The 24,410-nt window shown below is 48.7% G+C and overlaps 9 protein-coding genes across 9 annotated transcripts; 7 read left to right on the top strand and 2 right to left on the bottom strand.

Annotated features, from left to right (window-relative positions):
- Positions 1 to 93: 93 nt before the first annotated feature.
- Positions 94 to 1,811, top strand: N7519_000390 (uncharacterized protein; the record flags this gene model as incomplete). Its single annotated transcript, XM_057287169.1, has 6 exons — positions 94 to 264; positions 317 to 575; positions 629 to 1,302; positions 1,351 to 1,416; positions 1,469 to 1,554; positions 1,607 to 1,811. The coding sequence occupies 6 exons, from the start codon at positions 94 to 96 to the stop codon at positions 1,809 to 1,811; spliced, it is 1,461 nt and encodes a 486-aa protein (XP_057153252.1).
- A 358-nt stretch (positions 1,812 to 2,169) lies between these two features.
- On the top strand, positions 2,170 to 3,319 carry N7519_000389 (uncharacterized protein; the record flags this gene model as incomplete). The annotated part of the gene is made up of 3 exons (XM_057287168.1): positions 2,170 to 2,682; positions 2,737 to 2,962; positions 3,015 to 3,319. The coding sequence occupies 3 exons, from the start codon at positions 2,170 to 2,172 to the stop codon at positions 3,317 to 3,319; spliced, it is 1,044 nt and encodes a 347-aa protein (XP_057153251.1).
- A 462-nt stretch (positions 3,320 to 3,781) lies between these two features.
- N7519_000388 (alpha/beta hydrolase) lies at positions 3,782 to 4,896 on the bottom strand (the record flags this gene model as incomplete). Its single annotated transcript, XM_057287167.1, has 2 exons — positions 3,782 to 4,524; positions 4,602 to 4,896. The coding sequence occupies 2 exons, from the start codon at positions 4,894 to 4,896 to the stop codon at positions 3,782 to 3,784; spliced, it is 1,038 nt and encodes a 345-aa protein (XP_057153250.1).
- Positions 4,897 to 5,159: 263 nt separating this feature from the next.
- On the top strand, positions 5,160 to 6,413 carry N7519_000387 (FAD-dependent oxidoreductase; the record flags this gene model as incomplete). Its single annotated transcript, XM_057287166.1, has 2 exons — positions 5,160 to 6,123; positions 6,172 to 6,413. 2 exons carry the CDS (start codon positions 5,160 to 5,162, stop codon positions 6,411 to 6,413), a joined length of 1,206 nt encoding a protein of 401 aa, XP_057153249.1.
- A 761-nt stretch (positions 6,414 to 7,174) lies between these two features.
- N7519_000386 (uncharacterized protein) lies at positions 7,175 to 7,648 on the top strand (the record flags this gene model as incomplete). The annotated part of the gene is made up of 1 exon (XM_057287165.1): positions 7,175 to 7,648. One exon carries the CDS (start codon positions 7,175 to 7,177, stop codon positions 7,646 to 7,648), a length of 474 nt encoding a protein of 157 aa, XP_057153248.1.
- A 2,063-nt stretch (positions 7,649 to 9,711) lies between these two features.
- Positions 9,712 to 11,600, top strand: N7519_000385 (uncharacterized protein; the record flags this gene model as incomplete). The annotated part of the gene is made up of 5 exons (XM_057287164.1): positions 9,712 to 9,772; positions 9,814 to 9,914; positions 9,981 to 10,051; positions 10,105 to 11,287; positions 11,352 to 11,600. 5 exons carry the CDS (start codon positions 9,712 to 9,714, stop codon positions 11,598 to 11,600), a joined length of 1,665 nt encoding a protein of 554 aa, XP_057153247.1.
- A 522-nt stretch (positions 11,601 to 12,122) lies between these two features.
- Positions 12,123 to 13,032, top strand: N7519_000384 (carbon-nitrogen hydrolase family protein; the record flags this gene model as incomplete). Its single annotated transcript, XM_057287163.1, has 2 exons — positions 12,123 to 12,164; positions 12,211 to 13,032. The coding sequence occupies 2 exons, from the start codon at positions 12,123 to 12,125 to the stop codon at positions 13,030 to 13,032; spliced, it is 864 nt and encodes a 287-aa protein (XP_057153246.1).
- A 3,856-nt stretch (positions 13,033 to 16,888) lies between these two features.
- On the bottom strand, positions 16,889 to 18,466 carry tim44 (protein translocase subunit TIM44; the record flags this gene model as incomplete). The annotated part of the gene is made up of 3 exons (XM_057287162.1): positions 16,889 to 17,374; positions 17,403 to 17,565; positions 17,622 to 18,466. The coding sequence occupies 3 exons, from the start codon at positions 18,464 to 18,466 to the stop codon at positions 16,889 to 16,891; spliced, it is 1,494 nt and encodes a 497-aa protein (XP_057153245.1).
- A 346-nt stretch (positions 18,467 to 18,812) lies between these two features.
- On the top strand, positions 18,813 to 24,203 carry N7519_000382 (putative VPS9 domain protein; the record flags this gene model as incomplete). Its single annotated transcript, XM_057287161.1, has 5 exons — positions 18,813 to 19,496; positions 20,290 to 20,539; positions 20,606 to 22,856; positions 22,903 to 23,714; positions 23,743 to 24,203. The coding sequence occupies 5 exons, from the start codon at positions 18,813 to 18,815 to the stop codon at positions 24,201 to 24,203; spliced, it is 4,458 nt and encodes a 1,485-aa protein (XP_057153244.1).
- Positions 24,204 to 24,410: the final 207 nt, after the last annotated feature.

The raw sequence follows: 24,410 nt of genomic DNA, 5'->3' as shown, positions 1-24,410 counted from the left end.
GCTCGTTCATAAAGCCAATCCACCAACCGATAATATGCTTGGATTTGTGTACCCAGGTCCTCACATATTCCTTACCCCTTCAAAGCAACCGAAATGATGGATAAAAACATCAAACTGGCTGATAAACATGACCCTGCTGAGGATTGTGCTCTGGGAAGCATTGCAATGGACGACAAGAAGTTGCTTCGCAAGCTTGACTGGCACATTCTGCCCCTTATGTTCATGACTTATTTCTTGCAGATGATTGACAAGATATCCATCAACGTATGTACACCAGTTCTATGACATTTATGTGGTACCAGCTGACAAGTTCAAGTATGCGAACGTGATGGGATTGCAGGATGACTTAGGGATGACCGGCAATGATTTCTCCTGGTTAGCAACGGCCTTCTTCATTGCATATGCCGTGGCAGAGATTCCTCAGGGAGCTCTTTTGCAGCGGTTTCCAGTGATAAAAGTGCTTGGGGTCAATGTTTTCTGCTGGGGTATCATTTTGTGCTGTTCCTCTGCTGCGAAGAACTTCTCCCACATGCTCGCCTTGAGAATCCTCTTGGGGTTAATGGAGGCCGTCATCGGTGAGATAATCCAGAAACAACCGACGATTCGGCGCTAATTAATAACTTTCCAGCACCCTCTCTCACAATGTATACGAGCATGTGGTACGTTCGTGCGGAATCTACACCGCGTTACGGGTTCTGGTACTGTGGCCTAGGGGCCGGGCAGCTCGTTGGTGGGCTCATTTCCTTTGCTGCTCAACAAGCCCCGTTGAATATGTCTTTCGGTGGCTGGCGTATCATGTTCGTGGTCATTGGTGTTGTCAATATCTTGGTTTCATTGCTTGTCATCTTCTTTCTCCCTAATACTCCGGACGAAGCCAAGTTTCTCAATGATTCAGAAAAACGACGGATTGCACAGCGATTGACTGACGATCAAGCTGGCGTGGGTGTCAAAGTCTTCCGGTTGCGATCGGTTCTTGAAGCATTCGGAGACCTCCAGACTTGGCTTCTTGTCTTGCTTACTATCCTCATCACATTCCCGAGTAGTGTGATTACAACCTTCTCCGCCATCCTGATAAAGGACTTTGGATATACCTCTGAGGAAAGTGCATTACTCAATATGCCGTCTGGCGTCGTGAGTATCGTGGCGACTATGGTTTCTACGTACGCAATTTCAAAGGGATTTTCGCGATGGCTGGCAATTGACTTGTTACTTCTTCCAACACTTCTTGGGTCTTGTTTGATGTCTTTTCTCCCTGCGGCAAATCAAGGTGGTTCCTTAGCTGGTATCTACCTAGTCAACACGGTATGTATTTGGTGAATCTAAGCAAGTCCAAATGGCTAATCCAAATAGACTGTCGCCCCTTTGGCCTTGATTTTTGCTTGGACAGGTGCAAATTTCAAGGGATACACAATGAAGGTATACCACCTCATCCAACCCACCCTATGCGGTTCTGTACTGACTATTGTAGGTTTCTGGTGCAGCCCTTATCTCCGCTGCATTCAGCATTGCGAACATTATCGGACCTCAAACCTTCCAGGCAAAGGATGCTCCTCGGTAAGCATTGCACTCAGTTGATCAACATGGATATAGCTTACCGTTACAACAGATATATTCCGGCAAAGATCACCATTGTCGCTGCAAATGCTGCCGCCATCATCGTCTCCACTGCTTTGCGCATTGTGTATGGGAAGCGCAACTCCACCGCAGATCGGCTGGGCACACCGGCACGTAGTCGCGTAGAAACACGTTTGGCCGAGAAAAGGACGGTACACGATGTTCACGATGATGAGAATTTCCGCTATGTATATTAAGCTGCTCGTTACGGAAATTTATTGGTCCTAGGGGACAAACTACATTGAACTATATCTCTACCCTGGATGCTTCTGTAGGAGGTTCAACTTACACAGCTGCTGTAATTCCTATAGTTGTATTTGGGACAGCCACTAATTTATCCGAGCGAATTTGGATCCCCGATGATTCACTTGGCCCCGAGACGCGGAATGAGTCGTGCGCGAAATATCATCGGTGCCAGGCATCACACTATCTATCCGACGGCGGCGCAAGCAGGCCCGATCTCAGGGTAAACATTAACCCAACCGATTGTTCACTTATAATTAGCTATCATCAATCCTATCTGCTGCTTTTCAATTGTATCAAGTCTAATCGAAAATGGCTCCTATCGACCCCGCATCATTGGTACTGGTGACAGGCGGCAACGGCTTCATTGCCGCCCACTGCATCGCGACTCTCCTGCGATCCAGCTACCGCGTTCGGGCAACAGTGCGCTCTTCCCAGAAAGCAGATGACACGCGCAACGCGCTCGCTTTGGCAGGTGTTCAGAATCTCTCTCACCTCGAACTAGTCGTCGTGCCAGATCCCACCGATTTACAGGCTTTCTCTGCAACACTGCAAGGCTGTCAGGCTGTCCTACACTTGGCTTCGGCTTTTAACTATGATGCTGTACCGGGAGAATTTGAAGACAAATTGATGATCCCTGCGGTTCGAGGTACACACGTCGTGTGTGAAGCCGCTAAACAGCATTCTACTATCCGACGGGTGGTGATCATGTCCAGTTTTGCTAGTGTCTATGACGCTAGTCTCGGCTTGCAGCCGGGGTCAGTGTATACCGAGAAAGATTGGTGTCCGTTGACATATGAGGACGGAGTGAATGCTGCTGCTGTGGTCAGTACCCATTTTTGCGAGTCTTTTGTCTTGTGCATCGCTGACCAAGTCCAGCCTATCGCATATCGTGCTTCGAAGGTTGTCGCTGAGCGCGCTGCTTGGGATTATGTTCGTGATAACTCCGTACAATACCAACTCGTTACTCTGTGTCCTGGAATGGTGTTTGGTCGAATGATCCATCCAATTTCATCTCTATCTCAGCTCAACGCTAGCAACCAGATTGTCTGGCAGGTGTTGAGTGCTGGAAAAGAGGGGGAAATGCCGCCCACAAAAGCTCCCGGTATGTCTTTTCCACCATATTATAGAATCTGAACTGACATACCTTTCTAAAGTCTGGATTGACGTTGAAGATCTGTCTGAGACAAGCCTCAAGGCCCTGACATTCTCGGGAACGGGGCATGAAAGATTCCTGGTGACTCAGGGATCCTATGATACACAGGAAATTGCCGATATCGTTCGCTCCCGACTTCCAGAGAGACAGCGTGTGCCTGTGGGAGAACCCGGGAAACGCATTGCTGACACACACTACTCCTGCGATTCATCAAAGGTGCAACGAGTGTTGGGAGTCAGGTTTCGGGGACTAGAGCAGTCAATTATTCCCTTGGCCGAGCAGCTATATGATATGGAGGGGTGTTAACATGTAAACTGTGTATCTGCAACTCAATATATCACTCTTTAGGTTGAACATATTCATAGCCCATCAATCAGTTCTTTGGGGATCTCAAAAGCCCACGGTAGATACGTCGATGATATACTACAAATTTGAATGTCTTGCTCCCTTCCAAACCAAACCTTGACCCTATACCCTCCACAAAATCATAGGTAGCGATATCTTTTGAACGTCTAATTCTTATATTGAACCACAAGAGCTACATCCAGCGTTTACGTCTCGTCCTTCAGAGCGATATTTTGATGTACGGATAAATTTTTGATTGTTTTTATGTTACATTTCAAAAATCCTAGTATACCACATCGGTATAAATTCGGGTCGGGAAGTTGGAAATATCATTCAACGCGTTATTGTACTAGTAATTTGCAATCCGATGATCTATATCCCATTCACGAATGTAACGCAGCCTTAATGTGCTCAGCCGTCAGATCAATAAATTCTTTCGCCTGCCAGAGGTCTAGGAAGCAAGTCAGCATACTTCTTATTAACGTCGACAGGAAACTTGCCTTTATCCATATGCATAAACGGATGCGGAACACCAGCAAATCGTTTCTGGGTAACCTCATTTCCACCCGCAATGAGTTTCTGCGCATAGGCCTCGCCCTCGTCGCGCAGCGGATCACAACCAGCAGTATAGATGACCGTCTTGGGTAGGCCAGTAAAGTCCGGCGCGTCAAGTATGTTAGCATACCACTTCACCCCAGCGAGTTGTGAGTCTCGCGTCGGCCCTTCGGACGCAATGCTCTGCCACTTCAGGTTATCGAACCACTTCAATCGGGCCCAGTTTAGGGTTGGCGCATGCTCCATGGTCCGCATCGAGGGCCATGGCGCGTCGGCTGCGGACTTGTATTTCGAGATGTCGTCAACAGTAGGAGTACCGACAGCTACCAGCTTGAGAGGAATACTGGCATCACGGGCTAGATGCGCGCATACTAGGGCGATGTTTCCTCCAGCTGAGACTCCACCTAGAGAGATCCGGGTCGGGTCGATATTGAACTGCTGCGCACCCTGGGTGTGGATGTGCTGCAGTGCAGCAAACGAGTCTTGAATCCCAATTGGGAACGCGTGTTCGGGTACAAGGCGATAGTCGACGTCAATCACGCAAACATTTGCTTTGACGCAGAAGTGTTTGCAAATGTGTGATTCTGTGTCAAGGTCGCCGAGGCCCCAGCCTATTGAATTGGTCAGTCACAAACTTCTTCTTTTTGGAATCCTTTTGTTTGGTCTCATTGAAACGCAATATTCTTACCTCCTCCATGGAAATCAATATGCACTGGCCATGGCCCTGGTGAAGAAGGCTCGTATACGCGAACGGGGATCAGGTCTCCGTTGTGACCAGGCACTTGGGAATCATAGATGCGCGCGCAGTCCGGAGCAGGGCCAGTTCCATAGGAGTACAATACAGAATACTTTGTGCGTAGCACTGCAAGATCAATCGGGCCTCCAGGTGTGTTTGCGACGTGTTCGTTGTATAGTTGAACGAACACGGGGTCAAGGTGGGGGAGGACTGAGGGATGAATGGGATTGAGAGCCTCGTGCGACATGATTGATCTGAGTTGAATATTGTTGATTCAATAGTTCATATGACCTTATATTTGAATACCGAGGTGGTTCAAGTTCTCCAAGTGACCCAAACCAACCCGTCGGAATTTGCCGTCGGATAGGAACACGATTGACCCCGCATTTTATCTATGCGACGGGACTTATACAACATCGGATAGGGAAAGGCTGGACTGGTAACTTCTTTTCATTATTTATGATACAAAAAGGGCGGTGATGGCGAAGTGGTATTCTCTCAACACACACCATGGATCCTGTACTTATCGTGGGCGCCGGCATTGTCGGTCTGACACTTGGCCAAGCCTTGAAGCAAAAGAACGTCCCTTTTGAAATATACGAGCGCGATGCAAACCCTGAAGCGCGCGGTCAGGGTTGGGCCATCACCTTGCACTGGGCCCTGGAGTATTTGGAAAAGATGTTGCCCGAAGAAACCCTGGCGCGTATCCAAGATGTACAAGTTGATCCAGATGTCGCACGCAATGACAGCGGGAATTTTCTGTTCATCAACCTTGAAACTGGACAGCCGAAATTCAAGATTCCTCCTAATCGGAGATGGCGTGTGAATCGGGAAAAGATGCGCCGCGCTTTGCTACATGGTATCGAGGATCATGTTCATTGGGGACGACGCGTGGTAGGTCTGAACACTTCGGAAACGGATCGAGTACAACTATTATTCGATAATCAAGCCACTGTAAAAGGAAGCCTTGTTGTTGGTATCGATGGCAGCCGCTCCATGATCCGACAAGTTCTTCGACCAGACGCCTTCGAAAATGTACCTCTTGGAATTAATTTCACAGGAGTCGCTGTGGACTTTACCTCAGAGGAGATCAGACCATTGAAAGAGATGGATCCATTGCTCTTTCAGGGATGTTATCCGCCCACTGGAACTTTCTTCTGGTTCTCGATGCTGGAGACACCACAGATCAACGGAACGGCAGGGACGAAAAATGAACGATACCGAGCACAGATTTGCATGTCCTGGTCGGAGAGAGGGCCAGAAGACAAAGTAGGAACTACCGACGAGGATCGCTTGGCAAACATGAAGCAGCGAGCGCAAGGATTTGTGCCATTCCTTCAACGGGCAGTCGATCGGATTCCGGTGGGAACACCCGTCACAGAAATCAAACTCGCGGACTGGGAGTGTCTTGGTTGGGACAATCTGAGGGGGCGAGTTACTCTAGCAGGAGATGCCGCCCACGCTATGACGATGTGTAAGTCTTTTTATCCAAGTCAACTGCGGTTTATGCTGACTGTCGCAGATCGTGGGGAGGCCGCTAACCATGGTCTGCTGGATGCCTACCGTTTGATGGAGGCTATTGAACAAATATATAATGGCTCTGCGATCGCGTCTGTGGCGATTGATCGTTGCGAAAGGGAAATGAGGGATCGCACGAGTCATGCAGTTCGGCTAAGCCGCCAGGCATGCCGAGATGCGCATGACTGGGGAAGACTAGATGAGACATCAGCTATATTGACCAAGAGAGCTATATTTGTTAAGTGATCAAGTGAAATTTCGTGTATCAAATGATATGTGGAAGGCGGAAGTTGGTTATCGAAAAAAGATCAAGGCGAGGTATGCATGTATGACAGGGATGCGATATATGGATTTTGCCTTCATGAAGCTTATGCCATTTGCCGTCATGGATTTCACACCTTTTACCTTCATACAGTGTGTGACAGATCTTCCTTTGCTTATAGAGTTTGTATTTACGTCTTTGGTTTCTTTTGTCCCATGGAGCTATCTAGACGCAGCTCCATGACAGCTAGTGAGAGAGCATCATCATCTTCTATTTCTGATTCTGAACACCCTCTTCCTCTCCATTGTAGTCTTTGCATAGACTCCATCACGAAGTTAGCACAACGTTGAAATTCACGAATAGCGGGAGCCCGCTCTGCATTTCCAATACAACACCATCCCTTCTGGTTCTCGGTGTCTACAAGCGGTAGTGCGTAAGGAGGGTATGAGCCCCCGCTTTTTTTTCTAAGCTATGATCAACTTCCAGAAGGATATTTCTTTACCACCCTACGCTAAGAGAGTCGCACAGCACCTGAGGAAGAATTGGCTGATTAGCTGAGACCCGTTCTCTGGGTGGGGCCGGACCCACTATCTCTTGTCCCCACAAATCGGAGTTTTCACCGACGGATTTCCAAAAATCCATATCCTATCGTCCAATCACCTTCTCTCATTGATCTAGAGGACCCAAATACGCCCAAGCAACCTCCAACGACGTCCACAAATTATCGGATACAGCGGAAGAAGAAATGGGAGAAAACGGGGGTGAGAGTCCTGTCAGGTCTAATACACCGACCAATCCTCCATTGTACGGAGTGGGCGCACCAGCCGACAGGGACTGGGACGCCGTGGAAGACGCTATTGGGGACCAGGGCGACGGTCTTCCCGCGGTAGGCAGTTTTGTACTCTACAAGCTGTTTCCTCCCTTGAAACACAAAGAACACTTCGACATCTGGTTTCAAATAGTGACCTTGATCCTCGAGAGCCACGGTCTCCACCGGTTAATCGACAAATCAATTGAGAGGCCAATGCGAAACTCACAAAATGCGGAGACCTGGAAGGAACTGTCACTGCAGGTACGAGAATGGCTTCGTCGCAGTATAGACCGGAAGGTTGTTCAAGAGATCACCACGACTGGTCGGCGCACGAAGTGGGCAGACGATTTCATGCACGAATGCAAATTGCATATGCACGGAGAGGGTCATGGAGCCCTACAACATTAGCGCAGCAATTCTACGAAAGAAACCACTGACACGTTGACCAGACCATTGCCAATGGAACCCTTTGAAGCAATGAGGTAAATGATGATGACAAAAGAAATCAAGACCGGACGCTGACATTGAAAAAAGAGAAGACAAAAGTTGCAACGTGAAGTCGGATACGGATACGAAATGCCTGAAGAAGAACAAATCGAACGATTACTCTGAAGATGAAAATGTCGAATACATACCGAAAAAATGCAGTTTATCCTATGCCAGCGAGAACGTGCAAAGTTGATAATGGCTCTGAGGATGGTTCCTGCCTGGTGGATATGACAGCTCGGTCCTTTTTTCCCAATACAACTTTCTGCCTCCGATCCTTGCTGCTATAGGCTATAATTCCTAACGTATACTAGGGGTCAGAAAATGGGACCAAAAATATGTCACTCCTGAAAGAGTTGGCAAGGCCTACTTTTCGCCTTCCAATACTTCACTGCGTAGGAAGTCCCATGGTCGCTACTTGAGTCATTTCGTGACACTCCTTTCCATCTACTTATGAATAATTTACTTGCGACGCTGCTAGGTATCGTTAGGTGCTGTATGAAAGACAAAAATTTCGAAAATGGCATTGTTACTTGCCAAGAAAGGGTTACAGGCCAACCATTACTGCGTTGAAGATCATCCCCACTATAGGAAAGATCTGGAGATCGTGGGCTATTTGATGGTGGTGGTAGGGGAGATGCCAACAAGTCCGTCTTTGAGTAAATATTGTCCATAGTGTAGAATATGTAGGCGTCGATAAATCCGGGAATGACGATGCGCTTTTCTGATCCTTGCATCTTTCGGTGCGCCTGTTTTATCGACGGACCCCACGGTAGAATCTTTCATCATCTTCGATTATCGTTCCTTCAGCAAAATCTTGAGCTTGACATGTCGAGGTTTGTGGCGGCACGAAGAGTCTTCCATTTTTGAAAAAGATGTCGTAGTATGATATTACAAGTTCGAACAACAGCATAGCAAACGCAAGGGAGGATGTAGATTACGTACTGTTTGTTGCGAAGCCGAAATATTTAAGGTTCCGATATCTCTAGAAGTTTCCTTTTGAGAATATTGAGAATACTGGACAGTAGATATGGTCAGTAGGCCGTGATATATACCCGAGACCTTGGCCCAGGTCCACAAGAACCGGCCATTAAACTGAATGACAATTGGCTGGAATAGAATAAGTGGGTCCCTTGGTCGAATAAACTGGGGCAGCGCAATTTGCCGCTATTGGTCAAAATCGATCTAGCCTTTCTACCTAGGTAGGGCATTCAGGACATTGGAAAGCCAAACTGCTATATGTTGTATAGGCTTTAGTCAATAGAGTGGCTATGAGATAGTTCGTCCGAAAGGACGCCTAGATTTTCTAATATTCTTATCGAGAATGTCTGGATACGGACTGCTGGTAGCAATAAGAATATTCTATGATACGTGAAAAACAGAATTTATATCTCGTTACCATGCCGACATAAGCCGCTTCTATAGCAATTGAAGCGAGCACGCTGAAGGAAGTTTGATACTACAGCTTCTGCGTAGATCAAGTTATCCGATGCTCGGGGGGTGTCCGGTAGCTGTCGACCTATATGTTGTAGAGCACAATCTCAGCGGAACTACTCCGCAATTTTGATAGGGTTACCCCGACCTCGGGAGCTTCCGAGCTTTTCTGCCTAAATTTCCCCCGCATTATAGATCCACAGCAAACTTGATAAACCTGTTTGAGACTGGTTAATTGGCTGTTGGTTCAAACTTCCTCTTCAAGACAACGCGAGTTCCACCGCCCCTAGTCTCCTGATGTGGATTGGCTGCAGAATGCCATCCGTGGACCTTCCCAACCTTGATAAGATACGCTTGTGAAATCATTTCTGATAACGGCAGATAGATGGCTCTAGGACCAATATCATATAACAAACCCATGTCCAGCATGAGAAGACGTATCAAGATTGCAGTGCTTGACTTGTCGTCAACTGTCTCTTACAATCCTTACAGTTTTTCTGTTTATTTTCCACTCAACTCTCCTCTCATCTATTCAGTCACCTCCTACAGCAATGTCACCTGGCCAACCAGTCCCTGATCCAGCCTGGCCGCCTGGGACTGTCCTTATTGAAGGTGTGGCAACACAAAGCATTGTTTTTCCCACACAATCAAAGACAAGCTAGCAAACTCTGACACGACAAAAGATCTTTCACAGCCAGGAGACTCTGAGGTAGTCCTTCAGCCGAGACCTACAAGAAGTCCGAATGACCCGCTGGTGAGAACCCATGACGAAGACTAAATGAAGGCCCCAACCGCTAATTAAACATTCGATTTCCTCTAGAACTGGCCGTTATGGCGTAAGAATCTGAACTTCGCACTCGTGTCTTACTACGTTGTGATGGTACTCGCCCTGTGAGCCTCCCCCTTACAGTGCCTCCAATGGACGACTGCTAACCAAAACAAAGTATCGACGTCGCGACAGTAACCTGGGGCCCACTCAACCTGGAGCTGGGTTTTAGTTACGCTCTCCTCAACGATAGCTATGCTGCAGGTTGTGGTTCCCTCTGTATCGGAGGTCTATTCTTGGTACCTTTTGCTCTCAAATTCGGACGCCGCCCAATCTATGTGTTCAGCACTGCCATCCAGTGTGGAATCAGTGTGTGGTCTGCAAAGATGCAGACGGTGACTGATCTCATGCTGGTCAATATATTGAGCTGCATTGTGGGAGCTCTTGCAGAAGTGCTGGTGCAGATGACCGTGGCTGATATCTACTTTGTTCACCAGCGCGGCCTCACTAATACAATCTACTTCTGGTTCATGACTGTTGGAGTGACCCTGTCACCTCTAGCTGGTGGCTTCATCACTCAGTCTCAAGGATGGCGCTGGGTCTGGTGGTGGATGGCTATACTGTTCGGCGCGGGCCTTGTGGCCTTCATTTTCCTCTACGAGGAGACCATGTTCGATGCCTCCCCCATCGATGGGGTTCCCGTTGCCGATAAACTGAACCCAAACCCGCAGCCTGACAAAGAGGATCTCGAACGATCGGCAGTGGATAAGTCCGATCCAGCACAAGAGGGCCATATAATGCCTGAAGTGCTCCAGATTGACTACTCAATTCCCGAAAAGACTTATAGGCAGAAACTCGCACTGTGGACGAATTCCCTAATACCGTTCTCGGAAGTAGCAAAACACTGCTACCAGCCATTTTTGATCCTTTTTAGCATCCCCGGTGTCTTCTTCATGGCAATATTATACGGAGTCATGACTGCCTGCACAACGGTACCGGTAACCACACTTTCAGCAGTCATGACGCTACCACCGTATAATTTCAACGCATCGCAAATCGGACTAATGGGTGTGCCACCATTTATTGGCACCACTATAGGAGCTATTATTTGCGGGCCGTTGAGTGATTGGATAGCCCTCACCCTTGCAAAACGGAATGGCGGCATTTTCGAGCCAGAGATGCGGCTTTGGCTGGCTATTGCATTTACACCATTGGTTCCGGCGGGCCTTTTCATGTTTGGCATTGGACTGAACAATGGCTCACATTGGCTGTTGCCCGCGTTTGGACTTGGTATCAGTGCCGTGGGAATCGTTCCTCCTAGCAGTGCTGCATTGACCTATCTGACTGATGCATATACCGATGTAAGACGTGGGATACTCCAGTGCTCGGTTGGGTCTTCAATTGCTAATATTTTATTCGTCTTAGATCATTGCGGACTCGGTCTTGGGAGTCACGTTCGTTCGCAACCTCATCTCCACGGTCTTTATCTTCGCTCAAACCCCTTGGGTTGATAGGGTGGGCCTTTCATGGTTCTATGTGACGTTTGGCTTAATTGCTACGGTTGTTCTTTTGGGTAATTTGTTCTTCGTTTACTATGGGAAGAAGCTTCGGGCGAAGCTGGCTGGCACATATCACCATTATAGCAAGAAACAGCTGAGGTCTAGAGCAAATTAGCTAGTTTATATGGATTTCTCTGGCTTCAATAGTCAGTCCATGTGGTTCTGTTGATGTGTCAGGGAACACCGGAGGGTGTCGTTTTGGGAAAGTCGTATAAAACCCTCGCGATTTCTTCTCCCTTTACATTTATCTTTCTTCATCCCCACATCTCCTTTTTTCAATCCCCACCGTATCCCTATTTAGGGAGGATGCGCGTTATTCTCTGCTTTTCTTCGCTTACGGCAATGTACCAGAACTCCGGCACATTCAAGATATCTACGTAGACGCGTGGGTAAATGTGGGCGCTCCTGGCGTTACAGCAAACGATAAAAGCCTTTAACCACTTCAGGCAGTCCTACCCGATGCGGGGATTGGAAATTGCAAATGTCGATTCTGTATGGTCGACTTATAAAATCCCTGCTGCCTATAAAAGAGCCTTCGAGTCTGTCCGCTCACTTTCCACTTCCGTCTCTGTATTTCCTCATCATCGTTCACCTAGCTCGGATTCGACCAACGATCAGTACAACCTCGTCTGTAGATATGACTACCTATAAGATTGCTGTGATTCAGTTCTATCCAAAAGTAAGTCGAGCTGTCGGCGAATCTTCTCACTTACCGGACCTAACAGTTCGAGCAGCCAAATGAGATAGAATCAAACCACCAACGGGCAAAAGCATTCATTCAAGATGCAGCCGCTGCAGGTGCCCACCTAGCCGTTCTCCCTGAATACCATCTCGCCGACTTCTTCCCCAGCCACGACCCCACCATCAGACAACAATGCTCCAATTGGAAGACCTATCTCGATAACTACTGCGCATTGGCCAAGGAATGCAATATCTGCATCGTCCCCGGAAGTCTGGGCGAGCTACACGCCGACAACACAATAGTGAACGCAGCCTACTTCATCGACAACACAGGAAGCATCAGAGGCAGATACGAGAAGAAGAACCTCTGGCACCCAGAGCGGGCATACGTCAAAAGCTCCAAAAGCGACACACGCCATATCGCGTTCGACACACCTCTCGGGAAAGTCGGGCTACTCATATGCTGGGATCTGGCATTCCCGGAAGCATTCCGCGAATTGGTAATGCAAGGCGCGAAAATGATTATCGTCCCTGCATTTTGGAAACTGAGTGATGCTTCAGAAGTTGGTTTGAAGCATAATCCGAGGTCTGAAGGCGATTTTCTTGATGCCGCTGTTGTTAGTCGGGCTTTTGAGAATACTTGCGCGGTTGTGTTTTGCAATGTTGCCGGTCCTGCTAATGAAGGGTTTGCGGGTCTTTCGCAGATCGCGGTGCCGTTCAAAGGTTGTTTGGACAAGTTCCAGGGTTGTGACGAGGGATTAAAAATCGTTTCTGTTGATATGGATATACTAGAAGAGGCGGAACAGGCTTATAAGATTCGGGAGGACCTTGCGAAGCCCGATTGGCACTATGGATACAGTCGGTAATCTATAACATCACTTGGGTATAGTTTATGCGAGTACCATTTACCATTTACTTTATGCATAATCCTTCTACATTAAAATATGTATGCACGTTGCAAAACAAGTTTCAACTATGGATTACTCGAATTTGTTCGGCGCTGGTAGGTCCTCCGCATCTTCCTCACTGCGGGAGATGTCCATAGTTGATATGGATCCTCGCACCCATTTGCAGCTTATAAGGGGGAAACCCCCTATGCTCGTCGAAGAGAGCCCGTAAACCAATGTAAAGCCACTTAGAGTAGTTCACGTTGTCGAGGTCGGCAGGTTCCCCATACCTTCCCTCGGGAAGTATTAGTAGGGCCAACTTCCATTGGTCCTCTTCGCTGGGGTGCGTACGACAGTGTATAGTCGCCAGTGCGCCATATCGTATTTTGGCCGTACTACACATCAGGCGGAAGAGTCAGGGGGTTCATCCTCCATCGAAACATCCTTTGAAGAATTCCTGGACGTGTAAGGCGACTGGGAAACCGCCTCCCTCATCATGAAAGCAACCATGCTCGTGATGTGAGAATAGTTCCCACCGGGCGTTTTTATCATGGCGACTTTAGCGAACTGTTAATGTGATTAGCTAGCTAGTTTCATATCGAGATTTCGGAATTTATTAACATACATCGCTTGGTTGATCCGGAGAAAACGAAACTCCTCGCCATCGGTACTCAGGCCGTAAACCGTGGAGTTTCGAGAAGGCTGGGTCCTTCTCTTCTGGTGACGCAGGCTAGAAGCAGAACTTATGGTCAGTAAAGAGCTTTTCGAACTTTGGTCGATAAAGACTTACCCATGTACCCTAAGGCCTGGTCGTCGCCTTGGCTAGCAAGGCCAAGCTCCTTCGCCTCAGCAAGGACCAAGTTAATGGCCTAATCTGTGCCACCCTTGTACCATAATGTGTAATCGCAAGTGCCCTTTGCCTGGTACACCTTTCCCCTCAAGGGGGACGGACGAGAGGTCAACGAGGTCTCCATCTGAAGACAAAGTGAGGATAAATTCTTGAGTGGAAGCCGGAAGTGATCTTTGAAATGAAGTTGGTGTCTTTGTTAGATGATCCCATCCTTTATAGATGGGGTGACTGACCATTTTGTCTGCTTGTTTTCTTGTTTGTTTCTCTGTTTTCCCGGCCTTCTATAAAAGGACTTTCCATCTCCTAGATTGGATAGAGCAGATCCCACTTCTTGATTCTCCCCTGTAGTCACTTGCGTAGTCGCAATAGGTCACAGGGCCCTTCTCGGCCCCTAAATCCTATCGTATTCATCGAGTTATATCAGAATACCTATAAAATTCGACCAGTTCTATCGAAGGTTAGCACTAGTGCTATATCCCATCCTTTCTACTAAGGATAGTATTATATATTTGCCATGTACAATATCACTTACTTTACTTTCATTTATCTCTCACTTTTATATCGCTTTAGAATCACTTTCATTAGTGGTCTAAATGCACCAATTCGCACCAACTCTTCATATAGGTGTAAAATCAAAGCCTAATTCTCGAGAGTCGAATTCTTAATGATTAGATTCTCAGTGCCGCACAAGAAGACCGCACTAAAAGCATACTCTGTGCAGTAGTGGGGATTCACTCCTCCCGGCTATATACTATCCATGGATGCCTTGGTGTATTTTTAAGTTCTTTGGCCCTTGACGCTAGAAAATCATTTGTTACCAAGGATAGAAAATGAGCGAATGATTCTCCTAGACACCTACGTGTACTACTAAAAGGGGACGAGACAAAATGGCATCATCATTACATGCAGACTCCGGGACGAAAAGAAGGGCACCCTTCATAAAGAACTGGATTCACTTGGTGGTTCCCAGTTTGAAGATACATAAATAGGTGCCTTTTGCCTATTTAAACTACTACCCTTCTCGTCATTACAATATACCAATTTTCTTACCTCCACTGCCTAACTGGCTTTCTCCACTTCGTTACCTTACTTATAATCTTCAAAGACGCGATGTCTGAGATGGACCCTGAGGTGCCTGACGTGCTGCATAGCTTGTGGCTTAGTGTTATGATTTTCGTCTTTGTGTTGGCTGTGTGGCTGACTGGGTGCCGGGCTGTAGGAATTGTTGAGTGAAGGCATATATGAGAGAAACGGCTTAGAAGAAGCTAGGTTAATGTGTACGAAGGTGCACGAAGAGGAGGGGCGGATTTGGTGTTCCTGCCTGAATATGCCTGATTTTACGGTTGCCGCATTTGCTATATGTACGTATGTAGCCCTGGAGGGTTTAGGAAAAACTGTAAACCCTCTGGGGCTGCCAAATCAGCGATTTCCCTATTGGCACCGATAATCCGAAGATTCTCATCGATGGACTTCTTGTCTATTCTTGACCACGCGACTTTATCGGGATGGGTCCCCGGGGCCGTATATCAGGCTTGCGTCCAAGATTATCTACATACACACTGGATTTCAGGTCGCGCGACATGGCCGATTCTGTTTTAGTGCTCGCTCCTTGGCTCCTTTTGAGCGATAGTGAGATCTGCATTGGTTTAGCTATAGCTGTGAGGGTAGCTAGAGAGATAGGTAGGGAAGAAGAAAATGGTGAAAGTTATCAGAACCTATGACGGACCTACAATACAAAGTAAATTCAAGCAGAAGCTAAGGTAAAAGCTGCTATCGTGACATGAGAGATTTAACGAAAGATTGACCCGGTTCTCTGCCTGAAAATGCCTGGACCCTCAGGCGACATATATTTCCTAATCAGGTAATCGCTCCTGCCTCAACACCTCGCTGCCTCACCGCCGCCTAGTTTTTACACCGCCTTTGTGTTAACGTGACAGTTAGTATTACTGTAGTACCTATAAATTGTATATAAAATCCTAACAAAACCAAGTCCCTATCTCAAGAGGGTTCATATTGCCAATCCCCACTATCTTATACAACCAGGTATCTAAAAAGGACTACCTAGGGGGACTACTAGGAAAGGCCACTTAAAAGGCATAAAAGCCCTGGAGACTATCGGCGAAGACTACCTAAGAAGACCACTACGAAGACTGCGGCCGCTTATAAGGCTCTTATTATAGGAATGGAGATATTGTAGAAATTAACCCTATAAAAGTTAATATTGTATGAACTAATTACTAGAACCTGTACAAAATAAATAATAGTAAATTGGTGGTGCGAAAGGTCAAAACTTAATATGGAAAATACCATATGGCGGGCGCACAGGCGGTTGGAGACTGCCGTAGCCCTGATATATATCCTTCAGACGAAGTCAAGGAGAGCTTAAAGAGGGTGTCTCATGATACTCTCAAGATAACTACAATATACACCCAAAACGACTCATGCCAAAACTGTGTTTTTATATATTTACACGATTTTCAAGGATCCTCATACGTTGGGACCAATTCCAGCCCCAACAGAAACCAAAACCAGCAACCCAATGCAGTCATACACGGTGGCGAGGGGAGAGTGGAAATAAATGCAAAGACGCCAGCAGAACACCTCAAGACCCAGAGAAATGCCATCAGATAAAATCCAACGCGTCCTAGTCTATGGGAAGGATGGAACGTTCAGATTCAGCGGACTGAGCGGTAAGTCCGAAAGAGTAAGACTTGAGACAAAATGTCAGACCGAATGAAGCATTAATACATGAAGAAAAGAAAATCCGATTAACCAGCAAAAGCCCGAATTGGCAGTCACTGGAACAGGCATAACCGTAACAGGTGCCAGGATCCACCTGGCTTGATATCAAACAGTTGTATTGTACAGTTGAAAGGGGTGGAGTGGAAGTCAAGATGCAAGAGGGGGTGAGGTCCACGAGGGAATATGCCAACAATAAGATAGAGAAAAATGGCAGTATAGAACGGAGAGGTACAAATTGCCCTCTTAGATGTAGTCACGGGCAGCCTTCTGCAGCTCGATCAATCTCCAGCCCCGAGTCTCGGGGTTGTTAACCTCATCAGGGATACGAGTCAATCCGATGGCGTAGGTGACCAGCTGCACCTTGTCATCCGTACCAGCGGCTAGCTCACCGGTCTTGATCTTGCGGTAGACATGGATCTCCTGTGTGCGGCAGGTGACGACAAACACGGGAATGTCACCGGGGTCCAAGATACGGGCGTGAGAAATATCCACACCACGGATATCCAAAATGCGACCATCCGACTTGAGTCCGGCAGTGGTGTATTGCTTCGCGAGAGCAGCGTAGACGTGGAACTGAGCATCGGAGAGCCAGAGCTTGAGTGTCTCTACATCTCCCTTAACATAAGCGTCAAGGACTTCTGGCAACATGTAGTCACGCATCTCGCGCAGGAAAGGCTCCATCTGGAAGTTGGGATCGATCTCCCGGAACTTCTTGATGACCATGGCGGTCTCGTTTTCGGCGAAAAAAGCCAGCAACGCGATCGGAGATGCTGCGTGCTGTGCTGATTAGGGGGTTCTCGGACTCGTTGTAGTTCTCCTTGATCGCGAAGAGCTTCTGCATCATGGGGTTGGAGTCCTTGAAGTCTTTCCAGGAGTCTTTCCACGCCGAATCTTTGTGGATGGTGATGTTGGTGCCGGCACTAGAGATAAGTCAGTCAGAGGCCAAAATCGAAACCCTATCTTCGTCGAAACTTACTTGGGGTCTTCAACTCTCTCCTCGACGCGGGTATACTTTCCAGCCTTGCGCTCCAGCTCCTCTCGGCGCTGTCGCTGCTTGCGACGCTCCTCCTTCTCGACCCAACCACCGTAGCGCGAGCTGCTACCATCATCAATGGCTTCCTTCACACTCTTATATGCTTCGGTTTCCCGAACGGGTCTCGTGGCCTTCTCGAGGCCCTCTCCGGTTGCGTTGACACCCTTTCGAACGCCCTTCACAACGGGGGTGTTCCATGTCCAAGCAGCTCCCTTCCCAATGACTTGACCGGTCGTCTTGAAGGCTGTGGAGGTTTTGGAGGTCGTAGCGCTTGACGCAGCCTCGTAAGCAGCGCGCGCACGTCGGACATTCTCATTCTCAGTGAACTGGTGAGCTGAGGAGGCCAGTGCTTTGGTGGACTCCTCCCATTCCTTGGAGGCCTTGAACTCGGACTGCAGAGTCTCACGGAAGACCTGCCAAGGAGACTTATCTCCATGGGGTGGTGGCGGAGCCTTTTCTTCCTGTTGCTCCTTTTTCTCCTCCTTGGACTCCTCGCCCTGTGTTTCGGACTTCTGGTCCTCGCCCTGCTTTCCTTCTTGTTGCTTTTGCTGTTGCCAAAGGGAAGTTCCGGCGTGGAAAGACCGCGTCAAGGGGAGAGCGGCGAACGGCGAGACAAGTTGAGAGACGGGGTGAGAAGGGGATTGAAGGATGGCTCGGTGGCTCTTAGCGGAGTGGGTGAATGGTTGAGCTGAGACGGTTGAATATGAGGCGGCGCGAGACAACCGGAGAGAAGATGCTCTGAGAGACGGTACCTGAGACCGCAAGGAAACGGCTCGTGCCGCAGACATTTTTGCCGGAATCATGCTCTAGAGAGTTGACAGGATAGGAGAGCGAAATAGGATTAAATATGAGTAGGGAAAAGATGGATTCCAGCCCAGCCTGGACGCGATATGAAGAAGGTGATGGGGAAGAGGCAAAGATCTCGGGGAAGGGAAAAAGTGCAGATGCCAAGACTTCGAAAAACTTCCAGCGTTTCCCTTCGGTCCGACAACGGCTCTACACCACCCGCGCTTTGTGGTCATCTCGGCATTTTGCATTGGCCGATTTGTGTTCAATTGATCAGCTGTTTATAATAAAGTGCTGGTCTCATCATTTGATATCCGTCCTTTGTCTCTGCAAATTCCAATCATCACCATGAGCTCCTTTTCGATGAGCAAGTTGACCAAGGCATTGCCTTCGGTATCCCGCCAAGCTCAGCCTCGAATCTCCTCCTTGAGCATCACACGTCCATTCTCCCACCAAAGGACCTGCTTTGCGCGCAACGATGGAAGCGACATTGAGAACCAGATGCTAAATCGAGAACCCGAGTCACCTTCCGGTTCGTCATCGCCGCTTTCTGCAATCACACAAATGATGCAGGGCAAAAGATCAGGCGCACCGTCCTCGCGCGGTAGCTCTGACTACTCCAGGATGGCCGAAAGCCTCGAAGCCGACATGATCAAGAATCCCTACGCCGACCGAGCTCCTCCCCACCACCTGCACGTCTACTGCCACAAGCACAACACAATCCTCACCTTGACACGACCAAATGGCAGCCCCCTTCTGTCTCTCGGATGCGGTCAGATCGGTTTCCGCAAAGCTGGTCGCTCCGGCTTTGACCCGGCATACCAACTGTCCGCTCATGTCATGAATCAGATTCAGGAAAAGGGCTTTCTGATGGAGATCGAGCGGTTGGAGGTCGTGTACCGTGGGTTTGGAAAGGGTCGCGATGCGTTCACAAAGGTCTTGCTGGGCCACGAAGGACGACACCTCCGGGGGCTTGTTGCGCGAGTGACCGACTCCACTCGACTCAAGTTTGGTGGTACTCGCAGCAGACACGTGCGTAGACTGGGTTGAGTTCCCTCTAGAGGAGGAACTATGTTTTTGTTTTGGATTGGCAGCTTGTGTGCATCACAGCTGTACTGGATTGCATTGTGCGGAGAGACCTCGGCTGTCCTTTTTGTCTTTTTATCTAATGGCATGCCTGTCGCCATCTATTCTCTGTATATTAGAAATATCATGACAGGATTACATCTTCACCTGCAATGCCCCTGTAAATGGACACCAGTCCCGATGTGCATGGTTTCTTGCTATGATAAGCTATTTTTAGGAAATTAGGGAATCTTCATGTCTAAGAGCCCAGGTCGGAGCGTATTGGAAGAATTACCCAATGCGGTATAGCGCCCATCAGCTTGTCGATCACGTTCTGGATTCACCCGCGACAACATGAGCTTCTACTTCAACTTTTATCTTTGTGGCTTCTTGTTTTCGGCGACCTAGCATTGTGCTTTTGTTCAAGCTTATTTGCAACTCTGTCCATTAAATCCAACGACCCATTCTGACTTCATATTGCGCTGCTGCCTGTTGGGTGCGAGCCCTTCCCCGCGAACTCTTACAGCGCACATATCCCCTGCTGCGGAGCTTTGATACGGACGGCTTGATGATTGCTGGAGTCTTTCGACTGGGCCATCCAAAACCGTTTGGATGCACCCTCTAAACCCTTTCCTCCGTGCCTTCTTTCGAAGCACCGTCCCGGGCCAGTGTATACCGGTCGAGAATCATGTAGGTGGAGCCCGTGAACCTGTTGTCGGATCAACCGGAGTGGCTAATTGATGTCGCATGTGCACCTCAGGTCTTGCTAGTTCCAACGACAGAGTCTCTCATCGGTTCACGCGACCGGGAGACCAACCTGCTATACTCCGACCTTTGCGCGTCAGAAGAGTTTCTAGGGAGCCATGTGCTCCGCATCCCAATCCATACTGGCTCTGCGAATTCCAAAGAGGAAAATAATGTGCGAGAAAATCGAGGAAAAGCGAAGCAGGTTACCACATTCAATGGGAGGACGGTGATCATCAAGGACAATTCAGTGTACAGCAACAAAGGTGAGAGCACTTGCTGGTGAATGCGCTCGCCCAACTATATTAACTAACACCGGTCATTTCCATCAGGATTCAAGTCACTCACACAAGCTCAACTATTCTCCGACGTGCTATACTACAGCCCGTCCAATGAATCGCGCCCATGGCTGATTTACTACATCTCTCGCCCGTTGATCGGAACATATGACCCCACGAAGATCTTACCAGCCGCGGTCCCTGGAACCGATACCAGCGTCCTCGGGCAAACTAGGCCGGACAAGAAACATGGAAACGGAGATTCAATTGGGACGCCGCCAAAACAAGAGATCAAAACTTTTGGGGAGCTGCTAGCCAATTATCCGATGATTGCCAGACAGATGCATCCGGGCCTGGAACGATTGTTCAAAGAGTTTGGGAAAGAACTTGGTAAACCATTACCACCTCCTCCTTCACGGTCGCCATCTGCATCCGGCAGTGAACGCACCCACAAGTTGTCCCGCGCCGAGTCTTGGACAGACGAAAGCTCTTCCATTCGCAGCTGGTCGTCGCGCAGCAGAGGACGATTGCCGTTCAACTCCGAGGAATATTTCGAGGACGACGAAGATCTCATGCGTCGAAGCTTAGAAACCGCGGTGACTGCTGCCATTGATCTTTTCCGCCTCGTTGACAAGCAGCAATTATCGTTGCTTGGCGCGACTACTGATCTCACCGGTCCTCTAGTAGAGCGACTAATAGAACGTTATGTCGCCGAGCAAGTTCACGAGCCACTGCTTTTCCCCCGTCTTTGTTCATTCCGCCAGCCAGAGGACACAGAGCTGGATTCCCGCATTCGCCAGATGGAGAGCATTGATGTGTCTCAGGTCGGAATCTCTGTTGAAGGTGGACGTGATGGGAAACGAGAACTTATTCGCCGCCTTGGGCGGGCCGTTGAAGAATTTCGAAAGATCAATGACGCTCGTTGTCCCCATGATATGCTGAACACTCTCCTTGAAACAGTGAAGGTTATCTCCTTCCCTGGAAGTTATGATCAGATGGACGGCTCGGCATCTGAGAAGGGAACTCCCTCTGTCACGATCAACGCCGATGTCTTGGTGTCGTTGTTGCTTGTTGTTGTCATTCGTTCTCAAATACGGCATCTCCAAGCTCGATTGTTGTACATGCAGCACTTTATTTACATCGATGACGTGGATAATGGCGAGATGGGATATGCCTTGAGTACATTTGAAGCTGTTTTGATGTATCTCGTGACCGATTCCGCCGGATTACGGCGTGCCAGTGTCCGGAACAGACGCTTGTGGCAAGCAACAAAGGCTGGCAGGATATCGGATATGAAGTCCATACTGGAACCAAACGAAGATCATGAAACAATAGACGACACGACTCCACCGGAACCGGAGCGAAAATCTGTACTGTTCCAGACAGATGAATCTGATGAGCTAGATGATCTCCCTCTCGGGCACTCTTACACGAGTCATACGAATGGCGACTCATACCTGGATGAAGCTGTTGTCGATGCACCGCCGCTATCCCATGTGTTCCCATTCCAAACATGGGATGATCTTTCCGTTGTCCAAGAATCTCACCCGCACCGTCCAATCAAGAAGGTCTCAATGGACGTTCGCAGCCTATCAGAATCATCAGCCGTCTCATTCATCTCCCGGACTGCAACCCTCGGATCCATGGCCAGTGGCATTGAAGGTGACAACTCGATAGAGACCTTGACAAAAACCCAAGACCCTGCTGGTCATTCCATACCGATGATGGCAGTGGAGGCCCGTCAGCCCGAGGCTTTGAAGTATCTGTTGACTCTAGAAGAATACTACCCCTTGGAAGAAATCATCCAAGACACCAACGCCGATGGGACCACGCTATTAAACGCTGCGGTGCAGCTCGCACACACTGAGATAGTCAAGATTCTCCTGGACTTCCTATTTGCAAAGACAGATACAAGTGTGGTTGCGTCCTACTTGACCAAATCCGACGTCCACGGTCGCACTGTTGCTCATTATCTTTTCAGCACACCCTCGCTCCTAGGGAGACTTGGTAGCATCATCCCATGGCGACAACGAGACAAGCATGGACAAACACCGCTCTTTGCACTCTGTCGGTCGTATGATCATCCGGAATACAAATCAATGGTTCAAGCCGCTTTGACTGCAGCGCAATGGGCACAAGGTGACAACAAACCACTTCAGCTTGACGATCATGTCGACACGAAGGGGAATACACTGCTACATATTGTTGGTGACCCTGAGATTACCCGGCGCATATTGCAGGACAGCGATTGCGATCCTAATGCGACTAATGACAAGAGATTTACCCCATTAATGATGGCCAGCAAGTACGGGCGAGTTGACCAAGTTCGCATTCTCTTCCTGAGACCCAAGAGTCGACGTCCATGTCAAAGAAGCCCGTGGTTTGACAGCTGTGGAATTGGCCAAGGATGATGAGGTGCGAAATCGCATTGACGATTTGATCTTGTTGTCCCATCCTCCATCGGCCTGTGGAGATCCCTCGGGTCGTGTCACAACAGTCGTGCGGTCGTACTTTGTCGAGGATGCAACCGTGCGCTTCATTCTCAAATCTGGCGCGCCGTTTCCTCCAACCGAATCTGTGACATCGTCGCGGCCCGGATCGACAACATACACCGTTACGACTTGTCGCCGGAATTTCTCCGACTTCGAGAATCTGGCTAAATGGCTTGCAGTGGAACATCCAGCATCTTATATGCCGTCTCTCTCGGATTTCCGGAATCCATTCCAGATCCACTCGAAGCCATCGCGGTCCGTGCTCCATGATCTCCAAGAAAGACTGGACCGGTTCCTGAAGACCCTTCTCGCCCATCCAACCTTTTCAACCCACGAAATGCTGTGGGAGTTCTTCCTCGTTCCGGAACTTCAGCCTGAGATGGTTGCAGACCGATCGTACAGCAAGGCTGCCGTGCTCGCAGAGACCATCGCGGATGAATATGCGCCAGTCTCAATGGAGGGCATGCGCGACACAGAGCAGTTTATCACCCACGCGCAGGACATGGTGCGTGGTGTACACGTCAACACGCGTTCCCTGATTCGTCGAGGATACGCGCTACAGAATGGAACATCAGATCTGGCTGATGCGGTGATGATATGCTCATCTATTCTTGCTACACTCCGAGCGCCCACCAATGCACTTCCGGTCTCACATATCGAGGCCTTTGCTCGTTACGCCACCTACCTATCGACCTCTAGGTCGGATTCCTCCCTCTCTCCTCCAGTACTTGGCAGCTATTTCCTCTATTGACAACACAACGGCCGCAATCCTCATCTCTCTATCCCGTCCGCTGACCCTTATGTCCTCCCTCTCATCAACAAACCGCCATATCTCTCGCTCTCGCTCTTCGCTCCTCTCCTCCTCCCTCCCCCGCAAATTCAATCTAAACCTGCCAGGCTTCGAGGAGTCTCGCCAAAAGTCCGTCCGAGACCTTGAACAAAAGATTCGCGATGGCGAATCCGAGTCTACTCGGCTAGCAAAGGAGGTCTCGTGGAACAAGGATGTTGTCGTTGGCGAACTCGCTGGCTGGACCTCATGGCGGGAAAGGGTCGGCCGCGAGGCCATCCGAACCTTTGTCAAGGATACCCTTGTCCGCGAAAAGGAGCGCGGCAAACGCCTTGAACGGTGCCTACGCAGTGTGCGCGATATGAATGCATGAAGATGAAGATGATTATATCCGGATAGATTTCAAGGACTTGTATGTTTTCTTTGTTGTCAGCTCTCATTTCCTACCTGTACATCTCATGGCGGACATGTGTTCGAGAACTTTGCTTCTGTATTTGTTGTTTTTAATCTTTGTCGGTGTTATGTCTGAAGCGTCTCCAGACTGGAATAGCGAGGCGCGTGGAGGTGGGACTTTCCCTTT

Source organism: Penicillium mononematosum (genome assembly GCF_028829835.1).
Source record: "Penicillium mononematosum strain IBT 11891 chromosome Unknown utg000001l:1.0-4488741.0:1.0-4491989.0, whole genome shotgun sequence".
Taxonomy (NCBI): domain Eukaryota; kingdom Fungi; phylum Ascomycota; class Eurotiomycetes; order Eurotiales; family Aspergillaceae; genus Penicillium; species Penicillium mononematosum.
Note: the sequence above shows the minus strand (reverse complement) of the source record. Positions and strands in the feature narration are given on the sequence as shown.